At 44.6% G+C, this 21301-nt stretch overlaps 1 protein-coding gene across 1 annotated transcript; it reads left to right on the top strand.

Annotated features, from left to right (window-relative positions):
• The first annotated feature begins 788 nt into the window (after positions 1 to 788).
• LOC112896215 lies at positions 789 to 5095 on the top strand. The gene is made up of 5 exons (XM_025964141.1): positions 789 to 893; positions 1824 to 2057; positions 2169 to 2275; positions 3361 to 3395; positions 4792 to 5095. Exons 1-5 carry the CDS (start codon positions 789 to 791, stop codon positions 4857 to 4859), a joined length of 549 nt encoding a protein of 182 aa, XP_025819926.1. The 3' UTR covers positions 4860 to 5095.
• Positions 5096 to 21301: the final 16206 nt, after the last annotated feature.

Raw genomic sequence — 21301 nt, 5'->3', positions numbered from 1 at the left:
TAGTTAAGGTGTCCAAATTACTATCAAGATGTCCAAATTATAGTGAAAATGCAAAGATGATTTGGATAAGGCTCAGCATGAATACACAAATCGGTTGAACCGACAACATTAAAAATGAACTGAGCGGTGCATTGGAGAATTTCTACTATAAGCAAGTCACTAGCACCGGTTGAACCATGCTATAAGAAGGGAGGCATCGGTACAATGAGGAGATGATATGGCAATCAAGTGAAGAAATGACAGAGGCACCGGTTGAACCAATTGTGCAAAAGAAGGCGTCAGTGCATTGGTAGTTTACTAATACAGAAGCGTTTGGAGTTGGAGAATGACATCAGCAGAAGAAGACAGTTGGAGTTCAACGGCTAGCAAGCAGGGTCAGTGTGACCGGTTAAACCGACGGTGGCGACCGGTTTAACCGACGCTTTATACTTTTCTGGATAAAAGCAAGCAACGGCTACGAGCTGCTCTCTAGCCTATATAAGCCTCAACCCAGGTCATTTGAGACTGCTGGAGTTCGTGAGAAGCTATAGAAATCTGCAAAAGTTATCCAAGCCAACCAAAGAGCTCATTGATCAAATCCTTAGGTTTAGCACAAGCTTTGTGAGGTGTAGTGCTAGGCTAACTCTAGAGAGAGTGTGGGAGCAAGGTGTTGTGGCCTTGTGATAGTTCTTAAGTGAATCTCAAGCTTGTATCTCGGTGTACCGGCCCCCTGGAGTCTTCATGGCTCATTGGCAAGTCTTCGGCCCTCCGTCTTGGTGTGGAGCGGCGACGACGGCTTTATGCGGGGGATGAGGAGACTTCTCCTTCGTGGGAAGCTCCGTAGCGAAGGCGGCATCAAGATGACCGGGGGACCTGGCGTGAGCTTTAGTGGTCGAGCCTTTGTGGCAAGTCAAGTGAGTTCCGGAAGAGACTTGGTGATTGGAAAGTAATACTTCAACAATGTGGACTAGGAATAGCTTAGTACGTACCGATACCACGGGATAAATCCTCACATCAAGAGTTTGATTTCTCTTATCCCCTTCTTTACGTTTTCGTATTTTATACTTGCAATTTGTATGTTTTTACTTTATCAGTGTAATATCTTATTAGAATTGACTATAGGTTGTAAAACTTATTTAAGATAAGAGTTTCTACTGGATAAACCATAGTTGCACATCTAAATAGTATATTCTAAATTATATTTTATAGTTTAGAATTACCTCTAATTTGCTCCCTTCACCCTACCAGCACCGGTTCTTTTCACCCACCCTCCGTCTCCCGAACGCCTAGCGGATGAAGCATGAGAGTATGAGAAGATGGAAAGATAGGTCGGCCGAGTATCCAATATCGTCTTGTCGGCTGGTAAAATTTGTATTCGTAAAATTTGTATTCGTCTGCTTCGATGAGAACGTTGGGCCTACATATTTTTCGTCCTTGAAAATTTTATTTGGTCCGCTTGTGCAATGAAATTAGCTAATTTCATCTACTGAACATATGGTTTTGGGTTTTCGTCTACTCCGTATATGTTTTCTTTGTAAATTCATGATTTCGGGAATTTACACAAATGATGTATTTAATTAGAATTTAAAGATTAAAAAAATCGTCCATACTACCCTTGCCATTTGCGCTTGTGCACTAGTATTATATACAAGCAATGTGCAATGTTTGTGAGTGCCCGATCCTATTTTCACTCTTTCACAAGAAACATTGCTGTTTCTCAGATATTATTGCAAACACACAATTAGTATGAAACACTTTAGTACAGTTCACACCAAAAATTTTCAGCTGAGTGCTGACCAGCTAGCAAAATGTACGGGGCAAATACCTTTCTCGGAAACACGTAGCAAAAGGCGAGGGTACTCCGGAGTCCGGAGTGCCAGCGCAGAGACACAATTCCAGCCGTCCGATCTAGGCACGCACGCACAGAAGAAACAGAAGAAAAGAACCAGCAAACCGGCGCCTCTTGCCTTGCCCCTCCGTTCCGAGCCTCCGCCGACCGCCGCCGCAACCGCGTCTTCCGTCGCCGCCTCCACAGCGTCATCTCGGCGTCCGCTTCCACCTCCTCGTCAGGTGCCATGGTAACGCCACCGAATCTCTGTGTTGATCTGAGCCCTACTCGCGTGTGGATTTGTTAGTCATGTTCTCTCCTTCATGCCTGTTAACGGAGGCGGCGTTGTTGGTGGATGCAGTCGGCGCTGTTCAACTTCCACTCGTTTGTGACGGTGGTGCTTCTGCTGATCTGCACCTGCACCTACCTCAAGATGCACTTCCCCTCTCTCCTCATCCGCCGGACAGGGTGCGGCTTCATACTCGTCTTTTTTTAAAAAAAATCTCAAGGAATATTGTTGCGACGCTGTCAAAGAGTACGGTTCGATTTCGGGATACGGGAACGATATGCAACCTGTGCGCCCCCCACCCATAGCTACTTCCTGTTTTCTCATAGAGATAGAAAAAAAATGTCGCATAGTACAGTGGCAAAAGTAGGTTTATTCTTATGATGAAATCTGGAAAAGGAAATTGATCAGAAAAAGGTTTGTGTTGGGCTTGTACTAGATAGTAGATAGCTTGAGAAAGAAAGAGAAATTAAGTCAAATTTGTTTTTTAGGTGATTCTTCAAAATTCCTAATTCTTAATGTGTGTATCAGCATGAATTTATCCTGAATCTCTATCAACCTGGATTGTGTTTGTTCAGTTAACGGTAATCTTGTGTACAAAGCTATACAGATTTCATGTGGTAAATCAACTTTATACAAAGTTGCAAACACAGCAGGGGAAGATAGATACAGTCTCCAAGCTATTCTAAAGAAAGCAAGAAGCATATGACACTTAAAGTAAAATTTAGGTACTAGATTTATAGCGATTCGTAGAAACATTATATAGTGTTATGTTGTAATTGTACCAAATTTTTTTTTTCTGACCTAATAAGCAATGGCATTGAAATGATACTTGCATCGAGATTGTACACTTGACATTGGGGTAAATTGGTTGCATTCATGAGTGCATCAATCCATTGCTACTGAAGGAGGCTATGATGCTGCTCTTCTCACTGCTTAGCCGCTCCCCATTTCTTAATTAAGTATAAAGGGCAGTCATATTCGGGCCAGGGGTAAGGAACATGTAGAACAGAGAGGCAACTGCACTGAGCAGATATGCTAATTATTTCACTCAGTGATGCCGGGAGCTCAGTACTAACCTCTAATCTTAGATTGTTAAGATTCACCATTTGTTCTTGTCTTTAGTTTGCAAATGTTTAGTTTCCATTTCCCCACATTGCAAAATTATCCTTAACTATTGTTTTGTTTGTTGCTTTGAGCTGACTTATACTTTCTACTCCTCAAGGCATACATTTCGGTAATCATCTTATCTACATCTTCTATGCAGGTTTCGTGGTTTCTTTTGGAAGGCTGCTAGGATAGGTAACCTCTAGCTATTTTGCTCAGTATCGATTTGTTCTATTTACAAACAAATGTACCCTGTGCTACAAATGATGCATTTGCCCTCAACGTGCCTTACAGTATGTTTCCTTCAGGGTTTGTGCGGTTTCATACCTCCTGCTCCAAATTGGGTGGTTTTAGAAGTTGGTTTGATTTGCAAATATATGCCATTTGAGTCTTGGAGACAACATTTTCAGCCAAATACTCCCATTAATTTGCCATTGTGAACTGGTGGCATTGTTTTTCAGTTCAGAGCCAATGGAAATGATAAAAAGTCAGTGAATTAATGGTGATAAAAAAGTAGCATTAAAGAACTAGTGGTTATGAAAGTAGTGCTTTACTTGACATTTGACAAAAAATGGTGGTTATTCGCTTACTGCAACGGGAGATGAATGTAAATATTAAAAAAAATTACAGTCAACATAACGTGTACTAATCGTAATTCTTTTCACTAAAGTGGTAGATGCAAAACCGAGTAATAGTAATAGTGTAATACTGTGCCAATGATTTTCTGTTCATCATGTCTGTTGGTATTACTGGGAAATGTGTTTCAAGATTGTACAATGAACAATAGTCTGCATGATTTTATGAGCAAGAAAATTAATATTTGAATTCTCCTCAAGAATTATTGAACCAATATAACAGTTTATACTTGTGTACTTGTGGAAATGTCAAGTGTAGCAGTAAACAGAGACAAAGATTTGTAAAAAGTGTGGGATAAAGTTTGTTTATTTTTGTATGTGATTGAAATGGATACACCAGATTGGCATGTCCAGTGACTTGTGGTATTTTGAAGGTCTTCCCAGTGTTAAATGAATTTATGGTAGATGGTAAATACTATTTTGTGCATAGGACAGCAGTCAAGTCTTGAACTCTTGATTAATCCATGTTTTTTCAAAGCAGTCTTTGAGAGCATTAGAATATCAGGTTAGCGTTTTTATGCTCCTTTACAGATCTCACACATATCTTATGGCAGTTTCCAATAATGTCTAATAACTTGATGACAGTAAAATAGGAATTAGAATAGCCAAGTAGATGCACAAAAATATGTGGCTAGTACGATGCAGGATACGGAAAAGTCTGGCTTGTTGATTATGAGGTTGTGTATTCTTGGTACTTTTCTTGTTGCAGTGATTTACTTTATGTGTGTTTCGGTATGTGAAATTTGTTGTGAGTTCTACTGTCTTCAGTCTCAAGCTGAGGCAGCACTTTACATGATAGTGTCTTCAGTTTGTATGTGAAATTTGTTTTTGGAGATTGCACGTTAGTTTTAAGGTGGCATGATTGAATATTTTAATGTATTTTCCTACATGTTATTGTTAGCATTTATCAATATGCTTCAGATCACATAATAATGAATTCGCCATTTGTTTCTCAGGTGAACGCCTAAGCCCCTCGGTAGCCATTGGGTGCTCTGTGATGGGCATATCAATTTTATTTTGTTGATATAGGAAGATGTCTTTGGCCTTCTTTGCTGACGATACTCCAGTGTAGATAGCAGGAACCTAGTGGTTTGCTTCTCTCTTACAAACATGTCACAAACTGCGCACTTCTTGTTAGGTCCTTTACACTTCAGAAAGAAGAGAAGCATGTGATTTTTGCAGTTACATACTCTGATCTCTTTGTTTGAGATGTCACATGCCTTTGTATGTGGTGTATTACTGTGCTATGCTCTGCTTTTAGATGACTTTTTTACGACTGTCGCCCTGGACCACGCTAGATGGGCTTCTCTTTCCCCACGCCGCCCACATTCTTTTAGCAAAAGTCCTCTAATTTCTTGAAATCAACATGTGGTCCAATTCAGCCCTTGATATACAGTAACAACCACGTTTGGTTTTCTTACATCGAGAATAGTATACTTTGAAATATTTTGAACCTAAGAAGACAAAATTCATTGTGTTCATTTGTGAAAAAACTTCTTGCGATTACTTTTTCGAAAAGATTCCCATTGTTCCTCTCGCGGTCTCATCTCCCAAACTCACGCCCCATTGTGCACCAGTTTTGCCACCTCTCCTATCCTCCCTAGCATTCTTAACAATTATCCTCCCAAACTCACTGCCGCCCCACCCGTCTCGCAGCACGGCGACCTGATCTACTACTATCTTTCCAATTAGGCTCCGTGCATTCTTAACATATTGGTTGCAAACAAGCGCTTGCAGTGCCAATTCCTTGGATTCTGCATAGCAATTGATAATTTCTTTCAAAAAATTATCTAGGATAAGTATATAAGAAAAAAGATAGGTACTTTCGGAAGAATGATGTAGAATAATGATCAGGAAGTAAATATCATATATCTTCAGTTAACAATGCAAAATATTTCCAATCATTACACTTTAGTAACAATGTTATCTGTTAATAGCAAACTTACCATGATTTACTTTCCATGAAAAGAGGAAATGTTCATTTTCATGAACAATGATTTAACGATTATCTAAGTTCATAAATAATTACGGGATATGAATGCTAGGTTAATTTGAGATGTTTCATTTATTTGTTTTTAATGTTACACTATTATTTTTGAGGTGTTGCAGTAATATATTATTGCTGTTGAACATAGTGATTCGAGGTATGTTAAGCCTTTCATATGTTCTATGCGTTGGACATAGCATCCACCATTTTGATCCTATCTTTCCTAGTCCATCAAAACCATGTGCTTAACGAACCCCCTGTGCACAGGCACAGCACCAGCGCTCGTTCGCGTCGGCTCCGACAGCGTTTGCGGCGGCTCGCCCGCGGCACGGCGGAGCTCCGCGTTTCCCCTCCTGTTCTTCACTCCGGCGACGGTCCTGCCTCATTCAGCCCAAATTCCTCTTTCCTCCCCATCTCTCTCACCTACAAGTGCCTGCACGCGCGCCGGCGGCCGAGCGCCTGGCCTTCGGCTGCCGCGGCCCGCCGACCTCTCCGCTCGCGCCGACCGGCACCTCCCCCGCGCTTGCACCGCTCACCCCTTAGCGGCGCTGCCGCAGCCCGCGTCGTGCCTCCGCCTCCGCCCGCTCCAGCTGACGCGTGAGGTCCCTGCCGCCCTGCAGATCCGCCTGTTGCGTGATCCTACACGAGGATTCCGAGATTTGGTTTCTTTCAACGCATGCTTCACTCGCGTGCCAGTCAATTTTACCTATAAATTAATAAAAATTGATAAACTGTCAAATTTTAGAACGTATCTGGTGACGTAAAAATCTACACACCAGACTTGAGAGTACTGTTCACCAAGCTCAGATCGCAAACCTTCGGAATAAGACGTGCCAGTCAATTTGAATTGTAAATTGACAAGAAAAAGAATAAGTAATTAGATTTGAGAGCTCGTGGGTATTCCGAATGTCTCTCACATAACGAAATCGGCAGGCTTTGCCGATTACACGCAGCGTAATTGGCAGGCTATGGATCGATCGGCCAAATCTAGCCGATACGGAAAACAACAAATCGGTTCGGACGACCGATTACAAGCATATAGCAATATAGATCGTGTAAACGAACTACTCCGACCTATTGGCCGGATTTCAGCCGACGCAGAAAATGACAAATCGGCCCAAATAGCCGACTGCAAGCGTGTAACGATATGAAAGCTACGAATGTGTAACTTAAATAAAGCTACTTATGAAAGCTACGAATGTGTAACTTAAATAAAACCACTTGAAAGCACCTGAAACAGATCCAAATCGGCTCTATGATATTTTAATAAAATTAAGAGATCTCGCAGCTGATTACACGTGTTTCAAGGCAGGTAGATCTGATAAAAGCTAAAACAACAGGAAAAAACTATAATACTAGCAGATATCGATAAAATATGAACTAATCTAGATGAGACAACAGCGATACGCCAGAAAGTCAAAACCTAGATGTAATTCGATAACTTTGAGCAAATCTAAACGAAGTAACAGCGATGCGCCAGTTAACTAAAGCTTAGATTTACTCGATGAACGAAAACTTACCAGCAGATCAAGTCGCTCGAATGTAAGACGTCCTCGATCGACTCGAAAGAACTCGCGAAAAGAGAAAATAGCGAAGTCGCCGACAAAGAAAGTAAATTGCGAGAGAATTGTAAAGCTTTGTTTATTGGATGTGTATCCTCCTCCTCAGGTCTCGTATAACCTATATTTATACCCTAAACTAATGAGTCCTAGTTGATTATGCCAGGCACATATCTTGAGCAAAAAGAAAGAGATTTTCTAAAAACAAAACAAACAGTCCTACGACCACGTCATCCTAATCCTAATCACATCTGGAATATTCCCTAAGCACATCGGTACAGATATCATTGGCCGATCTCCAAACTGCATACGCCAGTACTTCCCAAATCGGAGCCCCATGCCCATCGGCATCAATAAAACTGGCTCATTTCTTCATCACGCGCGCTGGCTCTATTTCGCCGTTTATCTTAACACGTGTCAAAAGAACGACGTCAACACATGCCCCCCAGTTTTGGAGTAATATATCTTTTACTTCGAAATTCATTCCGGTCATGACTGCCTTTCCTGAACCAACGCCTTGAATCGCTTTCAAACAAACCCTCGTTCCTAGTGCAAGCGGCGCGTCAAATTCCCCTTCCAGGCAAACGGTATATATATATGGGTCCCATTTCACCGCTCCATCTTCTTCTCCATCGGCATCTGTTCCACAGCTTTCCTTTTCTTTTCCCTTTCCAAGAACTCCGCCACCGTCAAGAACTCAGGCAGGGTACTCTTTTCGGGATTTCAAGAGCTCTCCTTCCTCAGCACTCCGGGATCTGCTTTCCTCCATCGATGGCTTCCCTCTTTGAGATTCCCCAGGTTAGGCACCTTCTTCATTCGTTGTTTTCCGCCACTTTATTTCTGTACTCGTTTATGCCATCTCTCTTTTTCTTTCTTCAGAACCTTAGAAAAGACATAGTCATCCCAATATCCAATCAGCCAAGCATGTTTTGCCTAGGCCCTATGGGTGACCCAGATCCGACTGAATTTATCAATCTAGAAACAAATAGAATCCCTTTCAAAACTGCTAGAATGAACCTATATTGGTCCCTGGCATTCAGATCTTCGCCAAATCCTACCCCTGGGTGGAGAAACTGGTTCCGCCGAATGTCTCATCTGCACCAAACCCATTGGGATACATATGATATAGGTCAATGCATAACCTTATCGCTGTCAGAGACGATCAGGAACGAGCCGATGTTGATATCGGCTTCATACTTTTGGTCAGACACCCTGAATGTGTTCCTGTTTGGTCACGGGCCGATGACACCAACCTTGCTAGATGTTATGATGCTGACCGGCCTCAACATCTCTACTTCTGACCGATCCTATGACCTTCTCTCCAAGACTGATCATAGGCTTGACACCAAAAACATTGGAGGTTGGAAAGGCTACATAGAAAAATACTCCAAATCTGGAACCATAGATACCAGAGAGCATGCTGCCTTTCTGAATATGTGGCTTGAGAAGTATATCTTTTGCGGCAAAACCGTCGGCCCGACATCAAACAACTTGAAGATGGCCAAATCACTTGCACTTGGCAACCATATCCCACTTGGAAAGCATCTCCTTGGTTCGGTGTATCACTTACTCCATCAAGTATCGGTTAGACTTAGAGCCGATCAACCCATCAACAACCTCGGAGGACCTTGGTGGTTTATCCAATTGTGGCTAAACACTTACATGCATAAAGCCATGGGCTTGGACTTGAGGAAAATGTCCTTCCCATCGGAAAGCTATGCAGAGGGACAACCAATTCAGCTCCGCCGATGCACCTCCTTTGGAGAAGCTGCAATGATGATAACCAATGACACTTTCGGCGTACCTGATTTCTTTAGATGCTTCTACAATGGTTTTGCCGATGAGGCTATTATCTGGTTTGCATGCCACGATGATAATCATGACTTTGAGAATCCAGTCAAATTTCAACTTGACAACTGGATCAGCGATGAGTACGCAACCAACAGTTTGCGAGAAGCCATAGCTCCTAGAATCTTGCCTGCTAGCTTCACATCAGGTCGAGGCCTCCCTAGCTATGAATTTTACTATCCATCGGCAGTTGCACGGCAATTGGGATTTGGCCAAGTGCCGATTTATCTTTTCTTTGCCAACAAAATCCAAGCAAGAGACACTGTCAAAAGTGGTTTAATCTACAATCGCTTGAAGGATCTGGAGCCTGATGCAAGCACCATTGATCTGAGCAACTGGCTGATCGCACCCATTACATTGTTTCCCTTTACGAAGTGGTGGTCAGAGTGGCAAGATCACCTTTTCTGTCTATCAGCCAGCATTTACTACAAAAATCTCGACGCCGATTACAGAGAACCCGAAGATGAGGTGTGTACTTTTCCCAAATTTTTTCAACAATCAACTCCATTATTTCCTTTAATTAATTTCCTGAAAACCATCACTGCAGGCTCCCAATATACCTGCTCCGACGATGGAGAATATGCCCCTCCATCGGAGAATCCCCTCATCGGCCATGGAGCTCCATCCTTAGAAGATATTATGGCAGGGAGAAAACGCAAGTCCAGCACCAAGGTTACCACTCGCAAGCCCCTAGCCCAAGGGTTCTCAAGCCATCAGACCACTCCATCGGTGCCATCATCATCAGCGCAATCAGTCGATACCCCAACCGTAGATCCTTCACCAGGTAATCAATTCTTCCCTTGAATTCTTACATTAGAGTGATTAATATCATTTGACCCTGGCTGTGTCATCAGCTGAAGAATATGCCGCAAATATGCCCATCGGCGATCTAACAGGAAGGAGAGATCCTCAAGATGACTCACCATTATCTTCCCCCTCTGCTTGAGTAACAATACTCTGATACTAACATCTGTTGATTTATTTCCAGATTAGGACTCTGTCTCCAGTGCCCAAGAGATTAAGAACAAGTATGCAAGCGCCGGTTGGATCTTCCAGTCAGCCGATCCCCTCTCAGCCGGCCTCTTCTCATGACCCTTCCGATGATGGAGCCGCTGCCCCCCAATCGATGCTCACATAGCTTCCTCCTTCTGGCTCGAACTTTGATGACATGAGCTTGAAACAGGTAAAAACTTTCCCAGCCGATTTCATAGTACAGAAAACACTATCGGCTAATCTTATTTGCTCTTTTCAGGCGCAGGACTCTCCAGATAACAGTATGTTCTCCTTTGCAATCGGAATAACTCCATCAGAGGAAGATCAACCATTAGCCGAATCAGCGGGGCTTGCGGATGACATCAAGTTGAAACTTCGAGAAATCCTTCCCCTCCGACATCGGCCAACTGGTTAGAGATGCTGAACCGATTCGTGCCGCCCTGAGGTCCCTGGAGGGTCAAATCCCTGAACCCATCGAAGATGCGTTGACTCCTGCGGCATTCATCGAGAGTCATCGGATGCCAGTTCTCAGAGCCCAGAAGCATCTCGCTGACCGCATCCAACAAGAGCAAATCGCCAAGCAAAGGGATGAACTTAAAGGTCATGTGGAGTCAACTTGTCAGGAAATCAATTCGCTGACCCGCCATCAAGCCGATCTTCAGAGAACCAAGGGCGAGTTAGAAGCCAAGCGCGATCGCCAGAACTTCAACAGGTCAACCAGGAAATCGACGTTGTGGACAATGATCTATCCCAAATTCAACCAGCCATCGAGAAGCTTAAGAGTAAGAAGCAGGAACAAGCTCGTCAAGCCTACCAACTTCACAAGAGCATTCAACCGATTCCTGGCTCAATTGACGATGACAACAGAGCGATCCAAGATCCCGATGATATTCGCCTGCGCGCGATAAATGTAATCCGAAACTTGTTGGGATTACTGTAATAGACCTACGCTTCCGGCCTCGTGATGCGGGCACTTTTGCCCCACTGTTTCACATGCCTGTATCATGAACACCCCTTACTCCCACCCAGTCTGTGGCGTGGTCCACACTTTGCTGTATGCAAGCATCAACCTTTCCCAAACTCTTTTGTTGGTGCCTTTATTGCTCTAAGGGCGACGCGTATCGCATCGGCCATGTAACCAATCGATTTGCAATCGGCTATGTAGAAATCGGCTATCAATCTGTTCGATAAGCATATTTATCGGCCTAGGCATCAACCCATATGCTAGGGTGATATTTCTTCAAGTATTTGCCATTTAATGCTCTAGGAAATTCTTCTCCCTCCAGTGTCTCCAAAATGTAAGCATTACCGGGAGCACACCGATTTATCCTGTATGGTCCTTCCCAAGTTGGCGGCCACTTGCCGAATTTCGAGTCCTTGGTTCCTATTGGCAGCACCAACTTCCAAACAAATTCTCCTTGGGCAAAACTTTTGCTTTTCACCTTCTTGTCATACCACCTGGCTACCCTAGCCTTATTCAATTCAACATTTATGAGAGTATTTAGCTGATGACTCGCTAAATCTTCCAACTCATCTTTCATCAGAGCCGAATACTCATCGGCTGTCAGCTGATCTTGAAACATCACACGCCTAGAGCCTATCTTTAACTCCCAAGGCAGGACAGCCTCATGTCCATACACCAATTGATACAGGGACACCTTGGTAGCACCATGACAAGCCATCCGATATGCCCATAGAGACTCACTGAGTGTCGTATGCCATCGTCTTGGTTGCTCATCAATCTTTCTTTTGATCAACTTGATAATTCCCTTATTAGATGCTTCTGCCTGGCCATTTGCTTGGGCATAATATGGAGAAGAATTCAACAATTTGATTCCCATGCTGGCGATAAAATCCTCAAATTCACCAGATATGAACATAGTTCCCTGATCGGTAGTAATGGTTTGAGGAACACCGAACCGATATATAATATGCTCCTTAACAAATTCCACCATATCCTTAGATGTCACCTTCTTCAAAGGAACTGCTTCAACCCACTTGGTGAAATAATCTGTCGCCACCAATATAAATTTATGATTCTTGCTAGATGCGGGATATATCTGGCCGATTAAGTCGATTCCCCATCCCCTGAACGGCCATGGTCTAATTATAGGATTCATAGCCAACGTTGGGGCTCTTTGCACATTACCAAACTTCTGACATTCTTGGCAACCTTTGTAATATAAAAAAAAAATCCTCCAGCATTGTCGGCCAATAATATCCATTCATTCTAATCATCCATTTCATTTTGAAAGCTGATTGATGAGATCCACAAACTCCTTCATGAATTTCTCCCATCAATACCTTAGAATCTTCTTTATTGAGGCATTTCAACAATACTCCATCAACTATCCGATAATACAATTCCCCTTCAAGTAGCACATATTTAGTCGCTTGGAATCTTATCTTCCGATCCACTTTTTTACTAGGGTCCCTAAGATAATCGGTAACCTCCTTTCTCCAATCATCGGCCATCAACTCCAAAGCTACCACACTTTCTATTAACCGATGCCCAGAAGCATGCTGTACCAACCGATTTGCATCACTATTATAAAACCTAGGAACATGCTCAATAGTTACCTTCTTAAACTCTCTCAAAAGCTGGAGGCATTCTTCATCATAAATCCTCAGAACGTCATCCTTACATTCATACTCTCCAATTAACTGATTAACCACCAGCATAGAATCCCCAAATACTTCTACAGCATCAGCTTTAATCTCCTTGAGCAATCGAATCCCCTTATGAATAGCACGATATTCAGCTTGATTATTGGTGGCAGAAGCTTCAATCGGAAACGAAAACTCGAAAGTTGCCCCCAGAGGCGATATCAGCACAACGCCGATGCCAGATCCAACTCCACAAGAAGAACCATCAAAGAATAGAGTCCAAGGAGTGAGATCTACAATAGCCGACTCCGAACCACAATGCTAAACAACAAAATCAGCCATGACCTGTCCCTTAACTGCCTTAGCCGATTCATATCTCAAATCAAATTCTGATAAAGCCAGAATCCATTTACCAATCCTTCCATTCAAAATCGGCAAGGACAGCATATACTTAATCACATCATCTTTGCTCACCAAAATGCACTCAGCCGATAACAAATAATGCCTAAGCTTTGTACAAGAAAAATACAAGCAAAGACATAATCTTTCAACGGGAGAATACCTGGTTTCAGCATCCAGAAGTCTTCTGCTTACATAATATATTACTCGTTCTTTCCCTTCAAATTCTTGAATAAGGGCCGATCCGATGGCACGTTCATCAGTCGATAAATACAACTTAAACGGCTTGTGCCTCTGAGGCGGAACTAGCACTGGAGGATTTGTTAGGTAATGTTTGATCCCATCCAGCGCCTTCTACTGTTCTTCTCCCCATACAAACTCCTGATCGGCCTTCAACTTCAACATTGAACTGAACGGCAGAATTTTTCCAGACAGGTTAGATATAAACCTCCGGATGAAATTAATCTTGCTAATGAACGATTGAATCTCAACCTTGGTCTTTGGGGCCTCCACCTTGTCGATTGCTATAATTGTCTTCTAACTGATTTCAGTCCCACGTTCATGAACTATAAAACCCGAGAACTGACCAGCCGATACCCCAAAAGCACACTTGTTCAGGTTCATCTTCAAGCCATGGTTCCTTGTGCACTCTAGAGTTCTGTGTAAATCGACTAGATGCTCTTGGTATCCTTCTGATTTCACTATAACATCATCAATGTAAATCTCCACAATCTTGCCGATGAGTTCATGAAAAATATAATTCATGGCCCTCTGATACGTAGCACCGGCATTCTTCAGCCCAAAAATCATCACAACCCATTCATACAAGCCGACATGCCCAGGACACCTAAATGCTGTTTTATGAATATCCTCTTCTGCCATAAATATTTGGTTATACCTAGCATTACCATCCATAAAACTAATCACCTTGTGCCCTGCAACAACTTCCACCAGCAAATCAGCTACTGGCATCAGGTATCCATCCATCGGTGTGGCCTTGTTAAGATTCCTAAAATCAAAGCACACACGCAACTTTCCATTTTTCTTATATACCGAGACTACATTAGATATCCCTTTGGCATACCTGCATTGCCGAATAAACTTAGCCTCAATTAACCATGTGATTTCGGCCTTTATATCAGGCAGGATCTTAGGGTCACACCGTCTTGCACCCTGCTGATATGGCCGATATCCTGGTTTTATAGGTAAACAATGCTCAACAATAGATCGATCTAAACCAGGCATCTCATAATACTCCCAAGCAAAACAATCTTTATATTCTTTCAACCATTTTTCAACTCACACTTATACTCAGGATCCAAGCTAGCACTGATAAACGTCGGCCTTGGTCTATCACCATCTCCAATATCAATCTCTTCTAATACATCGGCTGACGTAAACCCGTGCCCCATCTTCCCTTCATCTTCAAGGAATTCATCCATTAAGACTCATCTGAAGAACCGACTGCTTGGATCGGTGTTTGTTCATAATCGGCCGTCTTCAAGAAATCTGTTTCCCAAGCTTTGCTAGAAAAATAGTAGGCTGTCTCAAAACTCCACGTGTGGGCTTCAGCCGATGCTATACTGAACGATGAATCGGCCGAGACCACCTCAACAGTATCTCCAATCCATTGTATGAGGCATTGATGCATGGTAGATGGGATGCAACAATTGGCATGGATCCAATCCTGTCCTAGAAGCAGACTATATGAACCCTTACCATTGATAACAAAGAAGGTAGTAGGAAGGGCCTTATTGCCGATTGTCAAGTCAACGCATAATGCCCCCAGAGCAGGGGATACTATTCCTTCGAAGTCCTTCAGCATCATGTACGGCATTATGTTTACTGCCGTGCCTCCATCCACCAGCATGTTAGTAACTGGCTTGCCATCAACAAACCCTCTCATGAATAAAGCTTTAAGATGCCGACGCTTTTCATCTTTTGGTTTCTCGAACGTGGCCGGTACCAGCTCTAGAGCCAACTAGGCCACCGCCTCCTCCAATTCCGACGCTTTGGGCTTAATGCGCCATATCTGTGACTTAACTCCCTTTCTGTTGAGAGTTTGTTTTTCTTCTTCTTCTATTATTTCCAGCTGATGCAACCTCTAGACACGCATCTTTTGAGACTTGGTCAACCCTGTCGGGCACCATCGAGGTTGACTGGCGCGTCGCGTTACTGGCTCTCTTTCGGGATCCCTGCGCATCGGCTGATCATCAGGTACTCTGTCATCGGCAATCCGTTCCAGCCGATGGTGTACATAAATTCGACCTCCAGCAGTGTCACGAAGCATAGACCTGCCCCCCAGCCGATCATGTACGGAAAATTTTCCTCCCAGCCGATCGTGTACCAGAGTATGTTCCCATCTTGCCATCGGTCTACGCGGGCCGTCATCAAATCGTGGCATCTTGTATGATCGGCCACCACGATACAGATTGTTGCACTCAGGGCAATCATCGGCCGTTGGCAAGGTCAGACCCTCCTCCCAGCAATGTACGAAGAAAGGTTGTCAGGAATAGATCCCCTAGGTACCACAAGGAAGCTACCCGTGAGGAAAAAGAAGTCTGATTCCTACTAGGATTCCACTGTAATCCTATTAGGACTCATGCCTTGTAATCCTACTAGGACTCCTACCTTGTAATCCTACTAGGAACCCCGTCCCCTGGGATATATAAAGGAGGGCAGGGATACCTAGATAGGCAGAGAACCAACAGAGAGCAGCCAACAGGCAACTCAACACCCAAGCGCAGGACGCAATATACAACACCCCAAAACAGGACGTAGGGTATTATGCTACTCTAGCGGCCCGAACCTGTCTAAATTTGTGTCTTGTGTCCTTGCGTTCACCTTCAAGTTCTAGATCTGGCGATCCCTCATCAAATAATCACCTACCTTAGGGTATCCCTAGGTAGGCCGACGGTAAAAACACCGACAGCTGGCGCCCACCGTGGGGCCGATCGTCGCGATCATTGGGCGAATTTGAAGGACCTCTTCATCAACATCAATCCACTCAAGGTGGCGGATTGCTACTTCATACATATGCATTGGCGGATCGATTCATTGAGTTTGAGATCGGATCCTTCAGCGAACGGCTACATCGACCTCAACTTCACCTCACGATGCAACGTCGATGCACCGCGGCCGCCGACCTCGACAACCCGGTTCAACTTCGGCTTGTACCGCAATGTCCGTGTGCAGCAGTGATGAGTTCGACTACTTTGACTTCACGAGGAGGCTCGGTGGCCCGCCAGCGACTACTTCGACTTTGCGAGAAGGCTCGGTGGCCCGCCGGCGATCACTTCGACTTCGCGAGAACGACCGGCAGCCTGCCGACGACTACTTCGACTACTTGTCTCAACTAGAAACTAGTTGAGGGCGAGCCTCACAGCAATGACCACATCAACTACTCGTCTCGACTTGAAAACTAGTTGGTATCGACTCCGACTAGTCGAGCTTCATCAACAAACCATCGCAGCTCCATCAACGAGCTCCACGACTTCGTCGACATTCGTCCATGAATCAAGCTAAGTGACTTATACCTTTTCTGACTTGTTCTTCACAAGATCGGCTGCCTTTGGTACGCCTCTCGACGGGCATGAAACCCTCGGGGGCTACACCATGATCGACTACCTATTTGTGTACGTCTCCCGATGGGCATTGAAACCCTCAAGAGCTACACTTCACCGACTACTTATCCGTGTACAACTCTCGATGGGTATTGAAACCCTCCAGAGCTACACTTCGTCGGCTACTTTTGCGCACTGCGCATCCTCTTTGTCGCATGACGACTAATTTCTGCTCGTTGTCTCCTCTTAACGGTCGCTAATCTACTCGAGTAGCAAATGCCTTAATCCGTGAAACCTCGAGTCTCCAATCATGACCTAAGCGACCCGTCCTGTATAAGCGAAAGCAAGAGACCTAAGCGACTTGTACATGCTATGGGCGAAGGCTAAATTGGGACCGGGTGAACGTAAAGGGTGGACTACTCGGGAGATTTAAATGGTCTAAAAAAGAGCTCAACACAACAATTTTTACACCGAATAAATTTTGGTGTCTTCACATTATTACTGAGTACTGCTAGGTATCTTCGCATTATGCTACATAATGTATGCATTGTCTTTTTTCAGATCAAATTTCGGCAACAACCCTCCAGGCAGCATGGCGTGCCATCATAGTTCCGCTAGTTCCCAGGCTCGGGGGCTGGGCGATGCGCACTACTTGACATGGCTCCTTCGGCTCTCCTGGCTCGTAAGCTTGGTGGCTGGACGCCGCAAAACTACTCGAAGACGACTCATATGAAGATTGAGAGTGAGAAGAAACCCTAAGTCACCACGCGGTTAAATAAACCAGCGGGAGGCTCAATTTCACTGGGCAGAAGGCGAAGAGTTTTTCTCGGGATTTCAGAGTAACACCAATGCCACGATTCTTGGATCCTTTTTCCGAACCTAAGGGTTTTGGATTCAAGGCTCGAGGGGTGCAAGATACGTGTCATCGACTAATTATTTTTTGAATGTACTCGAAGGATATGGAGTGCGATTTTCCATCGCACCCCATACAAAAGAAGACTTGAAGCTATTCGGGGCATGAGCACCTCATAGCCTCGATGCAACCAAGGAAGTACTCAAAGAAGACCTTCAAGATGGAGTTTCAGAAGAAGCTGAAGACTACTTCAGAAGTACTCAAAATGCCTGCAGTACTCGGCTATGAAGAGCTCGGGGGCTTGTCAGGGATAGATCCCCTGGGTACCACAAGGAAGCTACCCGTGAGGAAAAAGAAGTCTGATTCCTATTAGGATTCCACTATAATCCTATTAGACCTCATGTCTTGTAATCCTACTAGGACTCCTACTTTGTAATCCTACTAGGAACCCCGTCCCCTGGGATATATAAAGGAGGGCAGAGATACCTAGATAGGCAGAGAGCCAACAGAGAGCAGCCAACAGGCAACTCAACACCTAAGCGCAGGGCGCAATATACAACACCCCAAAACAGGACGTAGGGTATTATGCTACTCTAGCGGCCCGAACTTGTCTAAATTTGTGTCTTGTGTCCTTGCGTTCACCTTCAAGTTCCAGATCTGGCGATCCCACCAAATAATTACCTACCTTAGGGTATCCCTAGGTAGGCCGACGGTAAAAACACCGACAAAGGTCACTTCCAATGCTCCTCTTTTCAGCGCATCTCTTCTTCTTTGCTCTGCTGGTTCTCACGGTCGCGCTGGAATTTATCCAACAGCATCCGAGATGTGACTCTCTTCTGTGGTGCTACGGAGCATTCAGCTTCTCCTTGCAGCTTCTTTCCCTTAACCTCATTGGCCAATACCTGTGCACTAGGATCAACACTCCTAGATTGTTTGGCCGATTGTGACGTCAAGACCTTGGTCTTGCCCATACCTTTCTTTTCACTCATTTCCACCATATTCATAGCGAACGGGTGTTGATCAATCTTCATCGCTTTCTTGGGAACTTCAAACTTGAGCCTCCCTTGTTCAAGAGCCAACTGTATTTGCTGACGAAAACCTTTGCATTCATTAGTGTTATGAGAGGTTGCGTTGTGCCACTTGCAATATTTCATATTCTTCAGCTCCTCATCTGATGGGATCTTGTGATAAGGTTTTAACTTGATCAGCCCTTCCGACAACAGCAGACCGAAGATCCTGTCGGCTTTTGTGACATCAAAGCCAAACTTCCTGGGCTCCTTCTTCCCAAACAGACATGACACCGATTTCTTGCTGCCCTGGACCCATTCTGCCGATGCGATCGCTTCTTCTTCCTCATCAGAATCAGATTTATCGGCCAACTCGGCTAGATTGACCTTTTTCTGGAAATTACTTCTTTTCTGCTCATAAGGCCGAACTTCTCCTATTATCCGATGAGCTATCTGGCTAATGCTATCAAACTCCTACGAAGCATATTTCTCTTTAATATGTGGCAAGAGCCCCTGAAAGGCCACATCGGCCAACTGTTCATCAGACAACACCAAGCTGTACCATTTATTCTTGACGTCCCTGAACCTCTGTACGAATGCAGATACTGATTCATCATTTCTTTGTCTGAGGCTGGCCAAATCTGTCAATTTCATCTCGCAGGTACCAGAGTAGAAGAACTGATGAAACTGTTTCTCCAAATCAGCCCAATATAGAATGGAATTAGCTGCAAGCGTGGTAAACCATGTAAAGGCTGATCCTGACAGAGACATGGAAAACATCCGGACCTTCAAAGCATCTTGATTTGCTACTTCTCCACATTGCAAGATGAACCTGTTAACATGCTCGACTGTGGAAACATCTCCCTGCCCTGAGAATTTAGTGAAATCTGGTACCTTATACTTGTGAGGGAACGGGAGCTGATCATAAGTAGGTGGATATGGAGTCCTGTACATAGCAGATTGCTGCTTTGGCCTTAAACCAAATTGCTCTCTGATCACCTCAGCTATCTTGGAGGACCAATCAATCTGTTGATTAGCGATCCGCATTTGTTGAGGAGAAACTGGAATTGTTAGCTGTACTACCGATACCATTTGTTGCGGTGCTAAATTCATCGACTGATTAGCTGATGCAACCTGTTGTGTATGCTGAACAATTTGGTTAGGAGGTTGTTGGTAAAGCACCATCCCATTTGTAGCAATCGGCTGTGACGCCGATTGGTTAACTGACTACTGGGCGACGGAATGAACGTACGGTACGTTGACATGCCGCACTGTTCCAACGGTCGGGACATGAAACACCCAATTTACTCCACCCAGATGAGACAGTTTTGATATCAGGACCTCCGTTGGGGTGATAGGGTATGGCGTCGTAACAATCTGCTGCTGAGGCATCGGCTGCGAAGCCGATGCCGTATTCTGACCCATTGGCTGTGTTGCCGCTGTACACTGCATTATCAGCTGAGAAGCCGATACGTGCTGCTGATTGGCCATAGGTACTAAAGCCGATGGACTAGCTTGTCCCATGGTTGATGAAGCAAAAGATCCCGAGGCATACCCAAACCGGTATTTGGGTCCCATCCTATAGGAAACAACACTGCTCCAAGAGTGGAGGTCAATGGCGGTGTAGTTGAATACACGGGAGCAGGTGAATTTGTGACACTCAGGTACTTGATAGTGTCACACCCTAAATTTTAGTATGATGTTGTGTGCAAAATGTGGTGAAAGTGTGTTTAGAAATCTAAATGCTAAGTAAAAGGGGTTGTTTATATATAATTATAAATTAATAAAGGTCCTTTAGTGTTAAATAGATGAGAATGGGAAGTGGAAACCAATAACATAAAGGTTGTTTTGGCAAAAGTCAAAAACTTGTGTTTAAATCGCAAATCTAGGTGAAACTACACCTAGGATGTACATGTAGTGTAATTTTTAAATAGGATTTATGTAAAGTTTGGAAATCTTGCTAAGTTTTATATTAATTACAAATCCTTAGCTTTCCTGCTAATGAACCTTAAAACAAATTTGTAGGTTTTGGAAAACCCTACACTTTTGCTTTTGGGCCCATCCTTATTTGAGCTCTGGTTTGAAAGATATTTAGACTTTACAGTGGAGTCCTTGTGTTTTTGAGAAATTCCATTTCAGTCCCCCTTCGTCTACCTCCCTCCCTCCTCCTCTGTTTCTCTGCCGCGCGCAGCCGCCACTCTGGCCAGCCATGTGCGCCACCCCCGCCGCCTCAGCGCCGTCCTGCACCGGGCCAGGTGCCCTTCCCTGCCTCGCCGCCGCCTTCCCCGACCCCGCGCTGGCCGCCCCTGCCCTCTCCACGTCGCACCTGTCGCCTGCCCGAGCCGCGCTTCACCGCCGCTCGCTGTCGCTGCAACCCAACGCCACCTCCTGCTTCCCGGCGACCCCACGTGTCGCTCTCCGGCGGCTGCCACCGCAGCTCTCCCCGCTGCCTTTTTCTTGCACGCCACGCTACCCCCGCCTCTGCCCAAACCACGCCGTGGCCGCCATGCACGCCGCCGACTGTCAGCTCTGGCTCCCGCGCGACCACGTCTTAATCTAGACTCCGAACACCTCCTAGAGCTCTTTGCGTGCCTGCTCTTGCATTTGCACACACTATTTTCGCTCAATTTCTCCTGCTCCGACCACCACA

Source organism: Panicum hallii, chromosome 1 (assembly GCF_002211085.1).
Source record: "Panicum hallii strain FIL2 chromosome 1, PHallii_v3.1, whole genome shotgun sequence".
Classification (NCBI taxonomy): Eukaryota; Viridiplantae; Streptophyta; class Magnoliopsida; order Poales; family Poaceae; genus Panicum; species Panicum hallii.
This window is presented reverse-complemented; position numbering and strand designations above follow the sequence as displayed.